Consider the following 23,626-nt stretch of genomic DNA (forward strand, 5'->3'; position numbering starts at 1 on the left):
ACAGGGCTGCTGTCAATATGAAAATTAGTGGAAACGCACGTAGTTAATTTTATTATGTGTGCCATTTATAATGCAGTCAGTCCTGATTAGTGCACTGTGGAATTTACAGTCATGTTCAATAAATCATTGATCAACATAAAAATTGACATCTCATATTTAATGGGGCTTGTATGTTATTGAAAATGATTAGCCTTGACTTGTGTATCAGAATAATGGCTTTTAATCAATAGCCATAACTCTTACTGTGTGTGTGGGGGGGGGGGGGGATTTAGTAAAGACAAAGCTAGGAAGGTTGGCAATTTTACCATGTTTGCTCTAAAATTGTTACGAAAACAATTGGTTGTGTAGACGCCTCACACAGAGAATTCAAGTTTATGTTAATTAAGAGGTTATTATATCGATCACTGGAGTTTATGTCTTTCTTAGAGAGGACAGAATACAATTTTTCCTGATCACCCACACATGTGAAAGTCAAACTGTAATTTCCAAGGCAATCCACCCAAATTTTTTATTAATCAACTCCAGTATTTGTCAAGAAATGGAGAATCCATATGAACTTTCAAGTCTGATTGCTGATCTCCAGCTGTCTCTGTCAAGGGAGTTGGCCTTTGCAGATTCAGCTTGTAAATACAGGGCTCGAAATACCACCTGCATATGCAGGTTAGTGCAGGTAAAATTGGAGATGTACAAGTATTTCTGGTGTCTACCTGCACCTAACCTGCACTGGTCCATGTACTGGGTTTTACACATAAATGTCCTATGATTTAGGTGTATATGGATTGTTATTAGCTGCATTGACTATTTCTACCTATAGAGTATAAAAGAAGAAATAATATCAATTGTATTCCGACCAGTTTTAGTATGATCCATACTTCCTAAATTCAGAGTGGTGCAGGTAAAATTTGTCTGGTGCAGGTAATTTTCAATGTTACCTGCACCAGTATTTCGAGCCCTTAAATATCTGTCCTTGACATTGTCTAGTACCCATCTCCTCCTGGGGCGACCATGTGGGTTCTGGCCCTCTACAGACAAGGTCAACACATCTGAATAAAGTCTAACTATAATTTAAAACTTATCCAAATTTTTACTGATCAACTCCAGTCTTTGTCAAGGAATGGATAGTCCACTTAACACATCAGGTGCCACAAGCAAGACAATCAGTCAAACCTGCACTAGAGTCAAGAGTATGGCTCAAGGGATGGATAAAATCTGGCTATGTGGACAGGTGGTCACTATAGACAGGGTTCTTAATGCTCCTGTCAATAAGGACAATGGGACCAGATGGTCTTTATACAGAGGTGACCACTGTTTAGCTAAGAGTTAGATTTGTCTTCCTCAAACAACTACCTGTTGTGTGTCACTGACAAAAGGTGGTAGATTCTACCTGAAAGGTCTAACAATTTCCAAAATCATATCCAGTTGCTTGACTAATTGCTATTTCGCATACATGTCACATGGTATGAAAGATTGTTTCATGCTGGAGAAACAACTTTTCAACCAAGACATCTGGCGAAGTCAGGAACAGGTCAAGAAGTTAGGACCTCCACTGTCTCAAGACATCATAAATCTCTTAAAGGTAGTCTTACCTAAAGTTCAGGCTGGCTGATGAAACACATCTGCTCAGGAAGATGTCTTGAAGTTTTACTCTTGCTGTAAATCTTCCATCTTATCCTTGTGGGCTTATTTTCGCAGCATGAATCCCACCATGAACTCATTACAATGCAAATATGTGTTTCCAATGTATTACTGTATTGCAGAAGGTTTTTAGCTGCAAATTTATAATCCTACAAAAGTCACGTAGTATATATATGCTTTGTCTTTACTAAATCCCCCCCCCCCCCCCCCCACACACACAATAAGGGTTATGGCTATTGATTAAAAGCCGTTATTCAGATACACAAGTCAAGGATAATTGAATTCATGGTATTGGTAGGGAAAGTGTGAGGTTGATGACTTCTGCTTTGGTTTCCTGTGTTGGTATTGTTTAATTTTGAAGGTGTTTGATATTGTGAGTACTGTCAAACCCAGTCATACAACCACCTGGCACTGGCAACCACCATCAGTCACAAGCCATATTAATACAGTCCTGTTCATTTTTACATAGATAACCTCACTCTTCAGTCAGCAACCATTCTACCTTGGTCCCTGTAGTAGTCGTTGAGTCAAGGTTTGGCTGTATGATACTAAAGATATGTCACACTTCTTCTTTTCCCATCCCCAATTTAGCTCAAGTATGATGCTTTTTGGAGTAGCCATTAATGTTATGTGTCCTTGCTATGGCTAGCGTTCTTAGCCAAACACTCTCCTATACTCATGAATTTTTGGAGCAGTATCTAAAACCTTCTTCAGTTAGGCTGACCCTGACTCAAGTTCTTTGATCATGTGATCTTGTGCATAAGTGACAAAGAAAATGGTGGAGGGTGCTTTGATTTCTGTACCCACTTTCTATTTTTCCAAGTAATTTTGAATTTTGTAGCAAAAAAAGGTAAGAATGGGTGTGCAACAATGATCAAGTACGATTGCAGTACCAGTAGAAAGCAGTGTTTGTTCCTGTTTCTGTCTCTCCTGTTTAAGCAGGCTGCTGAACTCCCCGGTGATGTGTTCATTCCCTGTTCCTGTGAGATGAGGGCAGAGATAGCTCCTACTGAAGGCAGCGATAGCTCCTTCTGAAGTAGTGCGGCTGTCAGAATCTCGCCGTGTCCTCATTTTTCACCCCCCCTGTAATGTGGCCATATCTGGGGAGTACAGCTCACAGCCCCGTACATTAACTCTATCTCTCTGTATATTTATGTCACGCTCGCGACGCTACGCAGCGCTCAACTGCAAATCAGAAGCGGCGTGGGCTCGATTAGCGCAGGAATATTTTACTCGTTTCTACGGGGAGCTTTTCTGAGTTAATGACTATAATCGTTGGTGGGACCTTCTTAGAACTAATTACTCAAATGCTGAAATGGTAAACGAGGCAGTGATGGGTTTGTCATTAGTATAAATGCTTCTAGATATTTTTTGGTTTTTGCATTTCAGGACGTGCTTGTTAGTATGACACGGGAGCTCATTTGGAATCCTTGGATTTAGAATGTTAAGAAATATTATGATGGATTTCTAAAATCGTTAATTTTCTTTGTCATTTACTAGAATAATGTGCCTACACCAACCAAACGCCTGGAATTATTTCTTCAATACCTGGAGATTTGTATGGAGAGTTTCTTTTGTAGCGATGATCAAAACTAGCCAGAGTTCCAGTTCCGTAGTGACCGCAGGCTCAATCCTTTTGCTAACGACGGATTAGCAAGCGAATGTATTGAGCCAGTGGTCACTATGGAGGCTGGAACTTCAGGCTAGATAAAAACTGGGCCAGTCAAAATGTGTGTTAATGTATAATATTTGCGATTTTTTAAATATCATGTCTAACAAGGTTTTTTCTTTGTGTTTGCATTTGAGATTGGAAAGAAAGTTTCCTTTATGATCAAATCTGTGTTGTGCAAAATATTTGTGTTATTAATATATATAGTATTTACTTTGTTTTTATGATTGTTCAAATGTCTAACAAGGTTTCTTCTTTGCGTTCGCAGCAAGATGAACACAACTGCGCCAACCGAACCGGACACGGACACGATAAAGATGTTCGTTGGGCAGATCCCACGCTCAATGGACGAGAAGGATCTGAGACAGATGTTCGAGGAGTTCGGACCGGTCTACCAGCTTAACGTGCTACGGGACAGAGCCACGGGACAGAGCAGAGGTACGCTAGCACACCCCCGTATCTATAATGGTACAGGCCATTCTCATGGACCGTGCCAAGATTCTTGTCTTGTGACTTTTTATAAAACAGAATTGCCAGATTATTTGTCTGGTAATTTTTATCACCCCTATTTTCACAAATGGCATGGTCCAATCCTTGATAGCATCTAGAGATTGTAAGGGAGATTGGCTAATGTCCATTCTCAATAAGGGGTGATTGTATGTTATTGTGCAGAAAGAAAGCCTTACAGGCAATGTGTCATGGTAAGGGAGGTTATGTGAAGTTCGACATGCCATTGGTAGGGCATGCCGTCCTACAACAAGCTTGTCTGTCATAGGAAATTTTAAGCTGTCAGTTTAACAAAGTCAAGTGTTTGCCAACTTTTACTTGTGGCTCAAGGTAGGGGTTTATCTCAGTGTGTGGTGACTGAAATATTAGGGACATGATAGACACTGGACATATGCCTCCTCTCCCACAATATGGTATGCTATGTAGTCCACAAATTAGGAGGCAGGGACAGGAATGGTCTGATCTCTCTGCATTTTCGGAAGTTCCTTGTCAGAGTGAGCAGCTGGTTTGTGCAGTTTAAGGTTGGAAGTGAAACTTAACGATCGTGGGAGAGGGATCAGGAATTCTGCCGACCCTCCGTCCCTGTCACTGGTCCGTCCTTTTCTGAACAAAATCTTCCATATGGAGAACACTGCATGCTGGGAATGGTGTAGAGAGGGCAAAGGTCATGTGCCCTTATTTGGAGGTATCCAGGTTCAGCTTAGTCCTAGAATTTTGCCTGTACCATTTCTGCTAGAAATTCCTTTTTTGGCTGTTTTGATGGAAATTTGTCATAAATGATAGAGGTTTGAATTTTTTTGTCCGCCAAATTGTATGTTTTGCTGCATCTTCAATTATTTCTTTTGCATATTGTATATTTAAGTTGCGTATTTACTAAGTCAGTTACTAAGTCAGTCCCTTTCTAAGTCAGTGTGTTATGTATGATTATGAGATAAACGGTTGGGGAATGTCTTTATTCCATTTCCAGCATAAACTATTTGAACATTCTTACAAATAGGCTGATTGAGTGCTTATGCCATAAAAGCACTCAATCAGAATGTTCCTTATCTGTGAACTCTTAAGAAAAGCTCCTTCCTTCTTGGTTCCCCAAAGAAAGATTTTGAGAAGTTAGGAGAACATTCTCTCATATAAAAGCTGCCTCATAACTTGTATACTTCAAGGATATGTTGTTACTGGTCTATGTACTTTGTCAGTTCTAACACACTTTCAAGATGTTACGACTGAGTTTAAAGTTACAAACTCATAGCTCAAGTCATGACACTAACAGATCTTAGTACATGAAATTGAAAGTGCATCTTAAGGAAAGTATCATCTATGTCTTCAGGTATAAAGAAATCCCCTTTAAAAGTGAAACATACCTTCCTGTCCATCAGTATGGTTTGCATGTAAAAGCTAAAAGGCCCCCGGCTGAAAGTTAACGAAAATTTATGTCTAACATTCAGGGTATCTCTCCCCCTACCCATTAAAGTTGCGTCTGGTAGGGACGATACCATACATCGCTGTAACATAAAAGCAGAGGGCCGTGGGCTAGGCACTTTATATAGATACAGTTTATGACATGTTGGATGGAAATGCGGGTGCATTTGTTGACCTAATTTTTGACTGTGGCTGCACTGGTAGCTGAGATATTTGTGTGTACATAGGCACTACTATATTCAGCATGTTCTTGGTATTTCTGTGTTGGAAAAATGGTATGAATATAATGTAATGATAATATAATGTCAATCAATCAATCGTTCGCTTTAGTTGATGTGTGGTGGCTACAGACAGTTCAGAGTCTTGTTCAACACATTGAAGTTAGCAGCAAAATTTCATATGTAAGCTCTTAAGAGTGTCAGTAAAATTTACATGTACATTTACATTTACAGTGTCCATATTTCATCCAGGTGCTGAAGTTACTATTACCTTGCGTATCGTATTACCTGAAAGTCCAATCTTCATCGACATAAATTTTGCTGACATTATCTTTAGACTTTTTTATCAAGGAGTTTGAGTTTATCCGTATAAACTTACTGCTGAAAAAGTTTAACTGTTCAACTGTATAAAGTTGTTGCATAAGGGACATAGAAGGTATGTTAAGATGCATTAAGAGGAACGTTATCTATGCTCCTGAACCCTTACATCACGTTTATCTCCTGTTCTATGGACGAAGGAAGACTCGTATCTCCCTGTTGGAGACAGATAACATTATCTCACGGCTTGTACTAGTCAGAGATGTCAGCCGGCCACGTGTAATGAACAGGTTCTGAACTCCGAGTCACGTCAGCGCGCTTTCAAGTTCTGACTAAGATGGAACGGAGCCTCGCGGGCGTAGCTGGCGGATTTGAAGCTGGACGATTTTATCGTCTGAACAACGTCAGATGAATCGTTTGTGAGATAGATTTGATATAGATCGGAGTAAATTATCTAAAGAATCTTTCCTAGAAAGAGAACATTGATGGAGAAGGTACTAAAAGGAGCTCGAGCAGTTTCTTTGACAGTGAAAGAAGATTTAGTGATAAAAAGTGATGAAAACTCACAAGAAAATACCTCATTGACGTACATTGACCATTGATAGCCTCAAACTGCAAATTCATATAATTTGGTTGTAGTTTTGTTTGGTGGTAGAAAAAAAGGGAGTTTCTTTGTAGTGTTTTAGTTTCGCAATTAATGAGTTGTATATAAGGTAGACATATGCACAGTGTTATGAAGAGGTATCTGCAAATACAGAAGCAAAGCGAAAGTTTAACAATTTACAGTATGATGTCACCCCTGGTCTTAGGCTGTAATTTTTATGGGGGAGGGAAATGCAGAAATAGATTTTGAATTATTCATGTAATTACAGAATTGAATGGCATTACTTTTTAATTACATGGACTTAATTATCGTAACAATCCCATTTGTCCCCCTGTAAAAGTGATCTGGTTACACAGAAGCCACCTGTTGAGTCTGTACGTTACTTGTCTGCCAAAAAGTATACTATATTCAATTTTAGGTCCCTGTTAGAAAATTATTTATGGTGTATGAAAATTTAAGAAAAAAAACAGTGCGTATTTATATATGATTCTTGATATATAATAGTATCAATGCTTATTTGTGAAGGAATCTGTTAATTTTTATGGTTTTTTTATTGTTGAATTATTGCAAAATATGTAAAATAGTCATAAATTCCTGCAACTAAAGTTAGGTATATTCAGATCTAGTTCATCTGCTTTAATTGTTGAAGCTATGAGTGTTGAACATATTATGGAAAGATTTTACTTGTCATAAATTCCTGCAACTGAAGTCTGGTGTTTTCAGCTCTAGTGCCTCTGGTATAATCGTTTGTAATGTAATGTATGGTTTTGCACCAGTTGTTAGCACACGAGTACATCCGTGTTTGTCCCACGCTCAAATTTGTACAGCAGGGAAAGTCAACATGATAACCTCACATCTGGCAGGTATGGGCTTGTTCCCAATAGTAATGGATTGGTTTTATTTGGACTTGAACCTGGTAGGGCAAATGTAACAGCTGAGTAGTAGTATCCATTTATGGGAATAACTTTAAAAAAGGACATAATCTGGATTTTCAACATGTTGCTGAACCCTATAGTTTATAAACAATACAAATTTGGTGTGAAATTGTTTGGTTTTAGTGGGCTAAATTCAATTTTCTCGAAAAATGAAATATGAAGATGTACGTCAGGAAATATACCCAAGCTGTACCTAATTTAGAACATTTTGTGTGCTTTGTTGTCTTTCGTATCAAAATACCAAACCCTATAATTTATAAACAATACAAATTTTAGTGGGCTGAATTCACTATTTTTGAAAAATGAAATATGAAGATGTACGTGTGCTTTGTTGTCTTTCGTATCAAAATTTTCATTCCTGCAAACGCCTGGCCAAACGCTAGTTTGGAAACATGTTTCCAGAAAAGGTTTTAGAGTAGAGAAAGGACATTATCAACTTCACATGTATGTCTTGTGCCGTTGGTTTGATGTTTTCTGAGATATATTCCAAGTGCTTCACCAATTTCCTTACTTGCAAGCTAAAATGGACAGCCTAAAAGCTTCAACGTCTAAAAGGATTTTTGGAAACCCTCCCAGAGTTGTTAACGCTGCCCCTGATAGAACGCAGGGACGTCAGGGTTGTCAGAAAGTGTCACTGTTTCCGCCCGGACTGACGCTGGTGGGAGACCCATACACGGTCCTCCTGTGTGTGTGGAAATGTCAGACGTCGGGATGTGCTATAGATAGCAGGAGCACTTCAAACCCATGGTTGTGGTTATAAAAGTCCAATGCCGCAAGAATGTAGCTTTTTGGTTCGCCGATCTGTGAAAAAGAAAATGCAGCTGAACTGGAAAAACCCTGGACCTTGTTGGTACATACAGGGGGTGGATGTAGATACAAGTATCCATGGTCAATTTTCTTCTTGGGCTTTTGCTGAATCTTTACTTTGAAATTAAAGAGAAATAGGGTGACGTTAGCCTACTCCTTGGTTATACCTTACCTATTAGTAACCAAGACAAATTTTGTGCTAGAAACCTGGGCCAAGCTAGGCAGCTTTTGGGAATGTATGATATAAAAGACACCAAACTAGACAAGAAGTAAAGAGAATACTTGACAAAATTGGTGTATATTTTTATGCATGCATTTTTATTTTTCGTTTCTACAAACAGCCTTGCCGGTCCCCAGTTTGGAATTGTGACATTTATAGTCTTCAGGTTAAAACCCTGTCTGTAGGCTCTCAGGACACCTGGCGTGCCTGACATGTCCACCTGTTGGTCCTGTCTTTGTCAGGGTTGGCTTTGATGTAATTACCATGTCATGTAAGGGGAACAGCTGGGGCACAGGGATTAACCATTCACCTGCTGAGGGGGCCTTTTGGGTCAGAATTTGTCCTGGTTAGGAAGTGGACAAAGGGTTAAAATTGGACTGAAGATGAACAAAGTGGACTTTTTCAAAATGCCATTTTCATGATTTTGTGGAAGACTTAGACTTAGACTTTATTCAAATCCACAATCACATTGTTGTAGCTTGACAATAAACAAGTACATTGCAGCTACTCTTTCCATGGTCCTTTGTTGTTGGCAGCAAACATGATGGTACAAAACCTTGACACACAGGAACACATAGACTATGACACCAGAATGAATGTGATGATATGAGCAACAAGTTGAATGTAGAATGGAAAATGCCATCTCCACAAACAAAGGAATTTTTTCAACAAAATAAACTATCGTAATAATAAATGCCAAGAAATAGAATGTAGTCCTTGATGGCCAGATAAAAAAAAAATCTCCAGTAGGCCTCCTTGATATACAAATTCTTAGTTAAAACTGTTTGGAAAGATTCCAGCCTGGTACAAATGTAATGAATAGATTAGCCTCAAATGGGTTTGCCATTTGAGCATTCAGCACTGATTTTGAGTCGGTTAAATAAATATTAAACCCCAATTTGCTCCATGGTTAGAGTCATATAGTCAGTTGTAACAAGCCATGATGACTTCAGGGTGACCTTGGTGGCAGGATTCCCCCCAAGGTCGGGGTGTTGACCCGTGAGCGAGCTCGTTACACACCTGGGTGCACAGGTGATGGGTTCTATTGTGTTCTGGGTGTAATTTGGCCACGTGCCCCCCTGGGGCAATCGGTCTACAAATCACATTGGAGGGGAATTCCCTGTTGGCTAGGGGCTTATACCTACAGTATAGAGGCAATGTCATAGCAACAGTCAATCTAGTATTACAGGGTTAAATGAAAACCCTAGGTAAAATGGTTAGAAATCTATAAACCAATCATTTCCAGCACTATTTGCTGATGTTTTGTTACCATATGAGTAAAAGTCACACAGATTTTAGGGTGCACAAAAATCAAGCTACCATTATCGTGAAAAGCTGATGTTGCAAGTGTGAAAAATACAGAAAGTTTGCTGAGAAAAGAGAAACAAATACATGCTTTGTTTTGAACACCTTTAGCGAAGCTAATTGCATTGAATGGGACTTTTTGGCCTGATGTACAAGCTACAACTTGTTGCAACTGGAATACAAACAAAAATGCATATTTATGTCCATGACAGGGTTATCATATTTATTGCTACGCATGTCTCGTCATCACAGTGGGAAAGTGCTCGTTACCGAGCCAATCAGATTAATTAGCATTACTAATCTGGTACTTACTATTCTGATTGTGCAGTTTTCTATGTTAACGAAGGCGGGGGCAGCAGATGCAGGTCTGTGGGCTCCCTGGTGTTTAATTAGCGAGATATGATTGATGCGTTACGCATCAGAGAGCATCCTCTGCCCTAGGACAGACAAGGGCACATGATTCAGCCACGCCGTCTGAAATTGTTGGGTCTATAATTTTTGGAAAGCAGTAAATAATAGTGCCCATAATACGTGCCAAGAACATGAAATATCAAAACTGGAAGTTCAGCTGTGGAACTAAGGAGAGCTGCTTAGAGGACAAATAGATTAATAACTAGAATCTTGTCTTCCTTTCAGTTTGCCAACCCAAACATCATAAAGATATATCCACAACTTCTCTAGTTATATTGATAATATAATCTCTCTCGCACATGCACAAAACACACACAAATATTTCCTTTATTAAAGCAAATGCAACTTATCAATAAATCAAAATTACAGATCATATTAATACCTTTTTATTGTTGGTTTTATTCTATTTGTTTAATGCGCTCTAGGAGAGGCCTATAATAAGAATCAATCACCCAAACCTTGTTATTGCTTATTAATTTGAGACAACTTGTTAGAATTACAATTTAACAAGCCCAGGTTCGATCAGGTTAGACCAAGGCCAGCGTACCGATAGATTTATCCAATCAATTCTCTAACCAAACAGCTTCGGTACGTTTCTCTCTCCCCAGCTGTAACCGTCAGGACGGTAAAACGATCGGCCAATGACTCAGAAAATTGACGAACACTTCAACTCGTTTCACGCCACGGCGCCGTCAGGAGTGGCTCGATGCCTTCCAACGAGGGATTTTACGTCCAAAGTTATCATCATCGAATAACCCGTGATGGTATTATTCACGCAGTACTAGAAAGACATGAGCCGGCCCGTAAAATGGTAACGGCTGTTTTATTCCGTCATAGATTATACTATGTTGGTAAATCTTTGCTGACAGTGTAGACGTCATAATCTTTTACTCGTGAAGTAAAGCCTAATGATGGCTTTGTCATCGCCTGAAACTCACAGTATTCTTCCCTTCCCTTGTCAGACTACAAGGGATGCTCAAGCTCTTTGATACACCACAAGGAGCACATTTTATGTACACGTTACTGAAGACCCTGTGCTCCTGGCACTTCTTGTTGCCTGTGATATATTGCTTCATATGACTGGCTTCATGTAGCTTGTCAGATATATTTGGGTCGGCTACTCAACTCAGTTTGTGTGGACGGCATCTGCTTTAGACTTTAGACACTGAATGTGGTGTGAGAGTGAAAAAATATAGTTTGCTTAATTTTCGACAGAACAAACTTACCGTGTGTTACACGACAGATAATTGTACATCTTCTGTAAAATGTTCAGATGTTAGCTTAGCTAGGAAAGTTGTTGGTGTCCTTCAGAGGGGCTCATCACTGATCCACAGGGACCGATTCTCAGTCCCAATGGACACTAACGAATCCAGGTAATTAGTGGTTAATTAGGGCTGATTATGACACGCCTCAGTCCCTCTCGATCCTTGGTTTCCCATGCAGAAAGCTGCAGGTTTGGGAAAGGTGACTTCACATGAAAGTCACAGATGTGTCTCCAATTCAAAAGCTGCATATACTGATATAGCAAATTCATTGATTTGTAGGACTGGATTTCTTGGTATGAAGAAAAAGGAGGTTTTTGCAGCAAAAAGTATAAAAAAACAATAATAACAAACAGTAACTGTTTCACTTTTTTCAATCACCTACATTTGATTACGTTGCGAGGAAAAAGTGTATTGAAAATTGAGGGTTAAAAGTTTGGATAATTTCAAAATGAGTGTAGCAAATTAAGACTGACAGCATGAATTATTTTTTGTAAGTACAGTGATTTCTATAACTGCCTTCGACATATTTAATCAACAAAATTGCTAAATTCAATTACAAGAGCCTTGAAAAGAAATATGAAGTTTGATTACAGTTTCCCTTATTAGCATTACAAAGCAGGGAGGATAGATTATAAATTCTTAATTCGCAAAGAGACACTCATAATTGATATCATAGCCCTTACATGAGATTTCCCTTCAGGGTATTACTGAGTAGAAGAGACCACCAAGGGTAGTACAGAAGACAGAGTACCCTGTAGACAGCACCAAGGGTAGCACAGAAGACTGAGTACCCTTTAGACAGCACCAAGGGTAGCACAGAAGACTGAGTACCCTGTAGACAGCACCAATGGTAGCACAGAAGACTGAGTACCCTGTAGACAGCACCAAGGGTAGCACAGAAGACTGAGTACCCTTTAGACAGCACCAAGGGTAGCACAGAAGACTGAGTACCCTTTAGACAGCACCAAGGGTAGCACAGAAGACTGAGTACCCTTTAGACAGCACCAATGGTAACACAGAAGACTGAGTACCCTGTAGACAGCACCAAGGGTAGCACAGAAGACTGAGTACCCTGTAGACAGCACCAAGGGTAGTACAGAAGACTGAGTACCCTGTAGACAGCACCAAGGGTAGTACAGAAGACTGAGTACCCTTTAGACAGCACCAATGGTAGCACAGAAGACTGAGTACCCTGTAGACAGCACCAAGGGTAGTACAGAAGACTGAGTACCCTGTAGACAGCACCAAGGGTAGTACAGAAGACTGAGTACCCTTTAGACAGCACCAATGGTAGCACAGAAGACTGAGTACCCTGTAGACAGCACCAAGGGTAGTACAGAAGACTGAGTACCCTGTAGACAGCACCAAGGGTAGTACAGAAGACTGAGTACCCTGTAGACAGCACCAAGGGTAGCACAGAAGACTGAGTACCCTGTAGACAGCACCAAGGATAGCACAGAAGACTTGAGTACCCTGTAGACAGCATAGCTTAGTGGGGACTCTTCACATTTCCATATCAAACCTGGCTGTCTCGCTGGGATTGGACATGTCAGATCCAGGCCTGGAGGATCAGGGCAACAATCACATCAAAAACACTCCTGGCACCTCGGGGAGGGCTTCCTTAATTAGTCTGGAGCATTAGCATTGCAAATCATGGGGACAAAGGCATTAGAAGGTGGTTATGTTTGCTGGTACGTTACATTAGAAGGTGGTTATGTATGCTGGTACGTTACATTAGAAGGTGGTTATGTATGCTGGTACGTTACATTAGAACGTGGTTATGTATGCTGGTACCTTACATTAGAACACGGTTATGTATGCTGGTGCGTTACATTACAGGGTGGTTATGTATGCTGGTACGTTACATTTTTTTATTTTTCTTGATTTATAGAGAAACTGTACATTCAAACCTGTACGAGTAACCACTCTCCCTCTAAGTAATACAACCTGGCCATTTTAACCAAAATATTATCAACTAGATATATGAACATATGAAATAAATAAAATAATGAAAGAGCATTGCCTTGCTTTGTTATATACGTATGAAATGAATTACATTCTGTGGGTTATCCAACAAAAATTAGACAAAAATTTCACATGAAATTCACAATATGAACCCCAGACCATTACAGAGCCAATGCATTTTTTTGTTAGATATCACATGCTATGTTTTCCATTGTAATAAGTTTTATTTAAATATTTAAGGAAGTGAAGGTCATATGTACAGAGGTCAAGCAGTAATGTCCTCCTTCTCTTAAGGCTCCTTCTGCTCTTTATGTCTTACTTAAAGAAGAGGTCGTGCCCTAATGAATCAAACCTCCGCAAAACTGACAGCCATGGGCCCTGGTCATGTGCTGAATTACCCTGGACAACACGGGGGCATTATGGGGATTGCGGGGACTTACGGAACTAGGTTGTTACCATGGCAACGGATACCTGCGGATCTGGGACGTCAGGGGTCGTTAGGGAAACGACATGTCGGGTTGTCCCTGTGAGAGGGTTTGGGAGGAGGAGACCTCCAGGAAGGTTTAGATGAGGGTACCTGGAGATATGTCTTTCTTTTTCAGGGCTCAAAATTCATTTTTGGGATTAGGTGCACTGGTGCACCCAGCTTAAAAAAATGGGTGCACCCAAAACGTTTTGGGTGCACCACTTGAATTTAAGTACTAGTTATAACCTAATAATAAAACTAAGTTACAAGCTATCAAATTCTGAAACAAGTACCATGACAGACATTTTGATTATCTTTCTAACACTTAGATGTCAAGAAGATGATGTATACTAGTATACTTTGATATCTTTACATACATAAACCTAAGAACATATCAGGTGCACCCTGTGCACCCACAGAAAGTAATTGGGTGCACATCTCCAATTTTGGGTGCACCTGCACCCAGTATTTCGGGGCCTGTTTTTGGTTTTGGTGATATGTTGCTTTTTGCCCTGTAACATGGTCATTTTGTGTTGTAGAGATTAATTTGTTCATGAGGGTTAGGAAGAGATGTCCAAAATTTAACACAGAATGGCTTGTGTCACGTTGACATAATATTGGTTTATCAAGTTTGAGTTACTTTTCTACCACCACTTAAGGAAAAACTGGTAACGCAATGAAATTTTCATTTACATTTCAAACTTCTAGTTTTTTTGCAATGGCTATACACCTTTCTCACGCGGCGGCCATGATAGATCCAAGAAGAGGTCAATGAGGCAAACAGACAAAACTTATTTCTAAAATCAGGTCCCATTTAGTTTTCCCCCAAACCACACACATTTTCATGATATAAGATGGAATAATAAATATTACAAGAAGTGTTATGCACCGAAAAATGTAGCAATTTAGAGTAGTGTAGACTGACCCCATAGTCCATTAAGAGATGCAAAATAAAAACATAATAATGCAAATTTTTAACGAATTTGCAGCGATTCACTTAATGGTCCATTTTCTAATTGGCAGGCTACCATTGGTCGAACTGCAAATTATGATGGACAGCCTTCTGTTTGCCACATTGAACTCGTTTAAGATCTATCATGGCCGCCGCGTGAGAAAGGTGTATAACCCATAGTTGTGTTGAACAGGCCCAGAGATATAGGGTGCCTACAGTAGCTAGTCATGCCAGCTTTGAAGTCTGATGGGTAATTACAGTAGGTATGCAAAAACTGTTTACAGAATATGCATTTGGAAACTAGAAAGTCAGTCCAGACCAAAAACTAAAAGAGCTGTGACAGTCGTTTTCTTTATTCCTGTTCTATGTAATCTCCAAGCAGATCCTACAATGGCATAAGATAGTACCAAACTGGCCAAGGAGTATAGTTAGCCAAGAGGTAGCAAAACTCACTCCTAAGCCGGCTTCACTCCTCTGCCAGCTTTTGATACTATCTTATGCTACCATAGGATCTGCTTGGAGATTAGTTCTATGTCCCATTGGCTGTGATAAAGTACCCAAGAAAAGATACTGTAAATGAATTTAAGTTGGCGGGGATTTAATTTCGCGGTAGCGGGAAAAATGACTTTTTGCGGTGGATTTAAGTTCGCGGTAACACCATAGACTGCAATCTAATATCATAATAGAAAAATGTTCGCGGTGGTTTTAAATTCGCGAATATTAATCCACCGCGAACATTTCTGCATTTACAGTACTTTGTGAGCACCGTTGTTTGTCATGAAAACTTTGTTGCCAGCCCCATGCTGCGGAATAGATTACCAAGTGTGATTCATCATCGAGAAATCTGTGTGAATGTCACATTCCCCAGCAGAGCCTGTATCTATCTGTACCTCCTGCTTCGCTTGTCATGTTGGTTGTCATGTTTCACAGGGAAGGGACTGATAAATCAGGCCTGTGTACCGCAGGGGAGTCTCATGATGCCGTTCTTTCTCCAGGGTGGAAATTCTGGATGTACACGCACTTTGCTGCATCCAAGTATGAAGCTTCGTATTTTATATTTATAACTAGATATTTCTGTGGGGTTATGTCAACTAGGTAAAGGTACTTTTGTACACTGATATGTACAGTATATTTTTTTTCATCTAAGTGTGAAGAAAAATTAAGGAAACCTTTGTTTGACTTGTTAAAAAATTCTGAAGTTTGGTATGGAATTTCAGATTCAAGAGGGGGATAGGAAGGTTTTTTTATTTTAGATTTTTTCTGACATTCTACTTATAATATATTTCTCTGTTGTGCGTCTGTTTCTGAAACTGAATTTCGCACCCTGCCATTACCTGCTATCTCCCATACTAGCAAGTTGCACGTCTTGAAAGTTGCACAATCTTAGCACTACAGCCTTGCTTCTTACACAGACTAGGAGAGTACCATAATCCCAAGTAACCCCACATCTTAATCATAATGTCTTAAGATTCTTATTTCTTACTCGTCTACTTCTCAGAGTCTGCAGTCTTGAAAAATGTAAGCAGCAAAGAAAGACGACAGTCTGTGTATCAATCAAGCGGCAGTGTCTGGTTTGCAGTAGATTAGTCTTGTTGAATTTGTCTTGCATTTTCTCAGGCAGTGAACTGAAAATATAGTGTTGTATCTTTGAACTTTCTATCCTTGTTTGGGTATAGTACATTGGCCTATAGCAACATGATTAATTTATTTATTTCATTCAAAACAGTGGGGTTGCCTGCGAACTTGATTGCCAAGATGTTTATAAAAGAAAAAAAGACAAACAAGCAATGTAAATATTTTTGGCTTTCGCTCAGACAGAAGTGAGCTACAAGCGTAAGCATGAATTGACAACAGCTCAAAATCTGACTTTATTCTAAAACTTTTGCTCTGTTGAATGAATAATGATAGAGATAAGCCATCAATCAAACTGTAAGGTGCATTTTTGTCTTGAAGATGAAAACTCGAATTATTCCTCTTTCTTCCCAGCCCAGTAGAGACCTAATTAAGGAGTCCCAAATGTCTGAAGTTTGCCGGAAGTCCTTCAGAATTCCACCATCTTAAAGTTGTTCTTAATTCCCATAACGTCCATCCATCATCTTAAGACATGTTTTACTTCCTTAAGATGGATCCTTGGCTTATTCCCATCACTTTTGAGCACAGCAGGAGCCCAATTAGACATCTTAAGAGAATCCAGTTTTCTTGAAGAGTTGACTGAGTCTGTAGTTGTTTCCTTCACTTGGAAAGAAGTTCTACCATTTACAAGGTCCCAAGGCAGGCAACGGTCCTAAGATGCACAGGCGGAAACATTGCAGGGTAGTACTAGTAGTATTGCATATAAATCAAACTGCACATCTTTCGTCTTGCAACAGTTCATACCTAGATACTGTTCATATCTTTAATGTTTACTTCCTTCATATGAGATGCCACATACATGATAATTTGAGCTAAGAAAATAAAAAATTCATTCATAGTATCATAAATTGTCACTTGTTTACAAAACACTCAACTATTGTGCGTCTTTTGCTTTGGGTTAAAGTTTTATCTCTTTTGAATGCTTGACTTCCTTTGTGTGCTACTGACTGAGAAAAACATACTGTTGCTTCTTTGTTCTGTCTGGTAAAATGCCAACAAGATTCCCTACACTGAACTGGATCATAGGTCATGTCAGGTCACCTGTACCCCAGTCCCCGATGGACTGCTAAGCACCAAGGGCACCACCCAAGACTGAGGTAATTGGGGCCCAAATGGTTCAAAATCTGGGTTTGGAGTTTTATTTGGCAGGTTGCCATGGTAAAATGGTTGATTTTACCTGTATCCTGCTGTTCTAGGGCTGGAATTTGCAACACCTTTGTTTGCAAAGGGACAGTGCACTGTATACTACAGATAGGGGTCGCTGTAATGAGGGGAGAGTACATTTGTCATCATGGGGGACACTGCAGTATAAAAGAACTGACGATCCAAATAAAATAAATCTTTTGGTGTCATTACATTTTGCATGTAACAGCATAACAAACACAAATGATAGTGATGATGATGATGATGAAGGTGAAAACCTTAGTTATGTGCAACCTTAGAAAACTGTTTCCTTCTCCAATTGAAAGAAAATTGAACATTCAAAATTCATAGCTTGTTTCTGTTATTCACAGTCACTATCTAGTTTTGTTAGTAGCAACAACTACGAAAAATATACACGGTAGACTAGTATCCAGTATTTGATAATATTGCTGCGTTGGTCCGTGACACGGGTGGGTAGCAGTTAGCTAGTCTGTACACCATGCTTTAAACCTTCTCTAACATGTATATTTTTTATGCTAGCTCAGTAGTACCAGGGCTCGAAATTCATTTTGGGGATTAGGTGCACTGGTGCACCCAGCTTGAAAAATTGGGTGCGCAAAATATTTTTGGGTGCACCACTTAGATTTAAGTAATAACCTAATAATAAAACTTTGTTACAAGCTATCAAGTTCTTAAACAAGTACTATGACAGACATCTTATTACCTTTCTAACACTTAGATGTCAAGAATATGATGTATACTAGTAGACTTTGATATCTTTACATACATAAACCTAAGAAAATAATTGGGTGCACAGCTCCAATTTTGGGTGCACCTGGGTGCACATACACCCAGTATTTCGAGCCCTGAGTACCCTTGCTTTTGTCCCCTTATTGCATATTCCTGTGATCTAGCCTTCATGTCTGCATGTTTCTAATGATTAATGTTTGTTCCAGGACCTCTGAAACGCCGTCCTTAGACAGAAACATCCCTCCTGAGTTGCCCCTTCGTTAAAGTAGCACTCTAGCTTTTTGAAGTTCTGCAGGAATATTCCTGCCTTCTTAATTGTGCGTGAATGTCTTGACCTTGTGGCTTGTGCATGTGACCTTGAGATGAGGGAAGATTCCCTGAAGAAGGTTGGGAATCCCTTCTTGCTCGGCAGGACTGTCTTGGGGTTTTCTTGGCTGTTGAAAGGTCTGAAGTCTTGTACTTTGTGTTCTTGAGGGGAAAATGCTTCGGTCTGCTGTGTGACTTGACATTTCTGGTTGGGGAGGGGGGCGTTTCTGATAACAGATCTTGGATCTTGCGACGTTAGACTTTACAATACTCCTTAAACATAAATTACTTTAAGCTTTCGAAAGAGTATACTTTTTTTTTTTACTTGAACTTCTGTTCTAGGGAGTATAGACTATAGAACTTTTGCAACAGGCAAGCAATAAGCTTTTAGCAGTAAGTAAGCTTTTCAGGAAAGTTGCCATTTTTCAAGACTAGGTGTTCCAGTGCTCATAACTCGAGAAACACACAACCTTAAACAAACAATACTTGTCTCCCTGGGGGCCAAGTAATAAAAACTACATCAACGCATTATATAGTATATCCAAAATATGATTGAATCTTTTTACCAACTACCAACTCTTTTTACCAACTGCTCATAGAAAATTTGTCCACGTCCGTACAAGATTGATGTGTTGATGTTTACGACCTGTGCCTGAGGTAAAATGTGCGTCCATTTGTCACCCGGTGTCTTCCCGAAGCCTGTGGATTTCCGGCGGGGGGACGGGACTGAGATAAACCCCCGTTATTGGCGGTACCTCCGGCTACATATGGTTCATCTGTATGGTAATATTTACTGCTGCAGGAGCTGCACTGTCCTTTCTGGGATACTAGCCATGTGTCAGTGTGAGGCCAACTTCATTTCTCTGTTTTCGGATTTAAAAAAAATAAACAGTACAGAACTGAAATATCAACAAGACAAACTATTCACGGGTGGAATATCAACAGAAAACATGAGTTCAATGAATGTCTCAGTTTTAGGCCAATTTCATTTCTCGGTTTTCAAATCGGTTTTCCGATTTGAAAACAATAGTTCTTAACTGAGATATCAACATTAAAACAGTTGAATGAGATACTTGACATGTTGAGTGTTAGGTCAATTTCATTTCTCAGTTTTCGGATTGGAAAATAAGAGTTCAAAACTGAAATATAGACATGAAAACATGGCTGCAAGGAAAGTTTCTCTCCAAGCCCTGTCCGTGGTGCTGAATAATCTTCATTTGATGCTTCATACTTGTTGTGCAGAAAAAAAGTGTTCTGAACTGAAATATCAACAGAAAAACAAGGTTGTAAATAAAGTCTCCAAATCCTGTCCTTGGTGCTGAATGATTCTCATTTGAAAGTTGTTCAGTAGCCAGTGATTTGTTAGCGCATACATGAAACCTTTGAGAAATTCCTTTTGCTGTATTTGCTTGTGGCACAAGGGCTGTAGGCATGGAGATGGGGGCAGCCCTATACACCATCAGATGTGGGAATGAATTTAAGTGACTCAATTTCTGAAAGAATGACGTTGAAAGCTTCCCTCCTTGATAACATGTTATGTTTTGATCCTGGCCTTGGTGGGAGGTGTGTTTTGATCTGGACCTCTCCTCCTGGCCTTGCTGTGACAGAGGGGTCGTTAATCTTGTTTGCGGTCAGGGCAGCGGAAGATGAAGTGGACATGAAATCAATGTGAACAGCGCCGTGTGTGTGGGAGGGGTGCTGTACAGCTAGAGGGACTGAGGCACCACATGTTAACAAGGGATGTTATGGCGTTGTCGATCGTTTGATTCAATAGTTTTCATTGGAAACTTTCGACAGATAAATTTTTGATGGAAATTGTAATGTAAAATCTTCTTGATGTAGAAATTCTAGAATATTGAATGTAGGAATAGCATATCAATCATATGCTTAAAAGCAATAAAGCTTTAAATGGTATAACTCTATAGAGATGTCATTTCATAATAAATTAATACTTAGAAAAGCACATTTTGTGCCTGCCAATAGATTAGGTTGTAAGCTGCCATTTCCAGTAATAGGAAAAGTAAAATAAATCCCTCCTTCCCCCCCTGGCACTGACTGTCCTTCTATGTAAGGAATCCTTGACTACCTAAGACCCTTTGAGACTTGTCTTCCCTGCTGTAATGCCTTTCTTAGAAAACTGTATTCCTTGAAGAATTGGTTAAGGTACTTACCAAGTGTGCCCAGACGGCCCAAGGCTGCGGTAAGACGTTCTTCAAGACGAGTTAATCCCTTCTCCAAGTCTTAGAGTGGAGGAGGATTACTTCTGCGGTCTCTAAGGTGTCTCCAAGGCTACTCATCTTCTCAGGGATTTAAGAAGTTAATAAAATGTGCTTAAGACATGACCAGACAAGTCTTAGGATGTACAAGAATATATATATATGTATTTAGTATATAAATATAACAGTATAACTGCCCTTCGGAGTAACACGTGCTTCGAAAGCCAAATTGTGTTCAGTACTGAGCTGGTTTTTTGTTTGTTTTTTAAAAGTTTCAAACGCGTTCACTCTCCCCAAGGCAAGAACTGACAGACTGAAACAGTCGTTCCTCCACACTGCAGTCAGACTTTATAATGACTCTATTTCCTAGCATTACCATCAGCCTGTGAGTTCGGATCTATGCTTAGTGTTTGTTAATATAGTATGTATTTTTGTTTGTTGACATTCTGTACGTATAAGTTTCTTTGTAACAAACCTACGCAATTCAGGGTTTACCATGTGTGTATTTCCCTGCTTATGTACGTTTGAGGAAGAAATAAATAAATAAATAAATAAATAATAAAGATGAACTTAAGATGATTTAGATGACTGCCTCTGGCCCTGTGATGTAATGGCGCCTAAGACTGCCGGCAGATGTCTATCTTTATCATACAGCCAGTTTAATCACTGTGCTAGGGAACTCTGCAGGTTTGCAGGCGCCATGGATGGTTATGTTACACTGAGCATCTCTTCACACCTTTTTACTCTTCTATTCCTCCTTCCCACGCCTAGTAGCAAAATCATCTGCTTCAAATCACTTTTCTGCTATGCCTGATTTTATCGGACCCGTATCTACTTTTCCGTAACACTCTGTCAACTTCAGGAACACACCGTCAAATTGATGGCTGAAACTTTGTTTCTTGTAAATCGAAGCATTTCCTTTCAGATTTCTGCTCCTGTTTATGTCAAATTCCTTGTTGAAAACTTGTCCTGATATATTGAAGAAGTGATTTTTGAGGGGACTGTAGAGGGAAAATGTGCGAATTGGCACAGATGTGTAAATCTTACTTTCGCTTTATCTGATTCCGAATAGGAGGCTACCAATCACTCACTAATTTCGTGTCCTTTGTGGAATGGAAGGCTGCCAATTCGGGACTAATTACGGCTGGCAGATTCGCCCAGGGTATTACAGAGATGAGAGGTTTCTCCCGAAGCTATCCGTTCTGACTACACATTCATTACTTCACTTTCCTTTTGGAGACGCCCGCCTTGAAGAATTAGGTTGGTGGAAACTGAGGAGTCGTGAGTCGGCTCGCAGACGGGGCGGATTGGACCAAGGAAAAATAATGTTGTGTTTCCTGTTTCAGTCCTGAAAAGATAAGGGTTGGTGGGTAGGGATTAATTTTTTTTTTCTTGTATTTTTTTTAGGCTGGCCCAAACTCTAGTGATACATATTACAATACAGAACAAAGTAAACTGAAATGTACAAGGACACTAAGTGTCTTTCAATGTCAAACTTGAATTTTGTGCATAATAGATACATTTATCCTTTATTAGATAGGACAAGCAATGTTTTTACTTCAAGAGGAAGCAGGCTGAATAAAAATTCTAGCTATGTGACTCCACTGCCTACCCAAAAAAAGGCTAGAGTTGGCAGGTTTTTCCAGCTAAGGGTAGGTCGGGAAACAGGAAACACAACATATTTTTTCTTAGGCCTTAGAAGTTGGCGTGTTTGATGGAAGATGCATCAGAAGAGAAGAGGGAAGTGGTGATGGGTTGGAGACGATACAGATGGAATCATCTGACTTGCACAGGATTAAAGCAGCTGTCATTGCAGGGCGATATTCATCTGTAAATTTGATGATATTTGGAGGGCCGTACATAATGTTGTCATGTAGAATTTGATTGGCCTGATTTGAGTGGTGCAGAAATGGAGGAAACTCTTTGGTAGCAATATTGCTTGAAATACTATTTATACCAGAAGCTCTGTTGGTAATTTTGTCGCTCAATAATCATTGTATTTGTGAAGGAAATTATCCATCAGTTTGTTGAAATAACTCCAGAATATTAAAATAAAATGGAAAGCTGTTGAGCTAGAGTCTATGTTGGATGTTTTCAATTTCGTAGAATTTTATTCCTTACCAAAAAAGCTGACGCATTAAAAAAATGACACGAAAAAACACAAAACACTTTGAGGTGAATGAAAATATGTCAAGCCGATCTGGGTTGCATTAGAACACACCTCACATGTGGTTCACTTCACCAGACATGTTTACAATGAGCTAGTGTAAACAACCATCGCTGTATTTACACTAAGTAGGTGTAAACATGGTTCATGTAAACATTGTCATGTACTGTGAATTCCTTTATTTTCTGAGACGACTGAAGTTTGCAGTAAGGGGGAAAGGAGGTTTCCACTGTGTCTTAAGACCCCAGTTAAAACCAGAGCTATGGTCCAAACCAAAAAATCATGTCTTTATCTTGTCAAACTCCCAAATATAACCTTTTGGCAACGACTGTTACACAAAGTACAAAATAGGTGTATAAGACTTAACATCCTAATTAACATAACAAGAAGGGCTAACACAAGTCTTTGATATAGTGTTGCAATCGAGTTGGGCTATACATGAGTTTCATTACTCTTTCTAATAGCAAAGCAGTCTTTGATATATTTGCCTATCTTTGCATTATGGGAGTTGTGGCATCTTACAAATCTGTCTGTAGCATCGAGTCTCTTGAAATCTGCTGTACTGGATTCGAGAAATGTGAACAATGCTTTATTGTTGCCATAGACTAGCCACAGAGCTGCCAGAGAAGATTTCAGTTGCACATTTTATTGTTCAGTAGTATTAGTAACATTACGTAAAATAGCATATCTAGAACTACATGGGTACATCTGACATGAGG

General features: G+C 39.5%; 1 protein-coding gene across 50 annotated transcripts in view; it reads left to right on the forward strand.

Moving 5' to 3' along the window:
- LOC118408355 (CUGBP Elav-like family member 2) overlaps positions 1-23,626 on the forward strand; it is an 81,099-nt gene that overhangs the window by 10,886 nt on the left and 46,587 nt on the right. For all 50 annotated transcript variants that reach the window (XM_035809067.1, XM_035809065.1, XM_035809062.1 and 47 more), the window contains exon 2: positions 3,573-3,742. In XM_035809067.1, the coding sequence (XP_035664960.1) occupies positions 3,573-3,742 (170 nt within the window). The remainder of the gene's footprint in view (positions 1-3,572; positions 3,743-23,626) is intronic.

This window comes from Branchiostoma floridae, unplaced genomic scaffold (assembly GCF_000003815.2).
Source record: "Branchiostoma floridae strain S238N-H82 unplaced genomic scaffold, Bfl_VNyyK Sc7u5tJ_1578, whole genome shotgun sequence".
NCBI lineage: Eukaryota > Metazoa > Chordata > Leptocardii > Amphioxiformes > Branchiostomatidae > Branchiostoma > Branchiostoma floridae.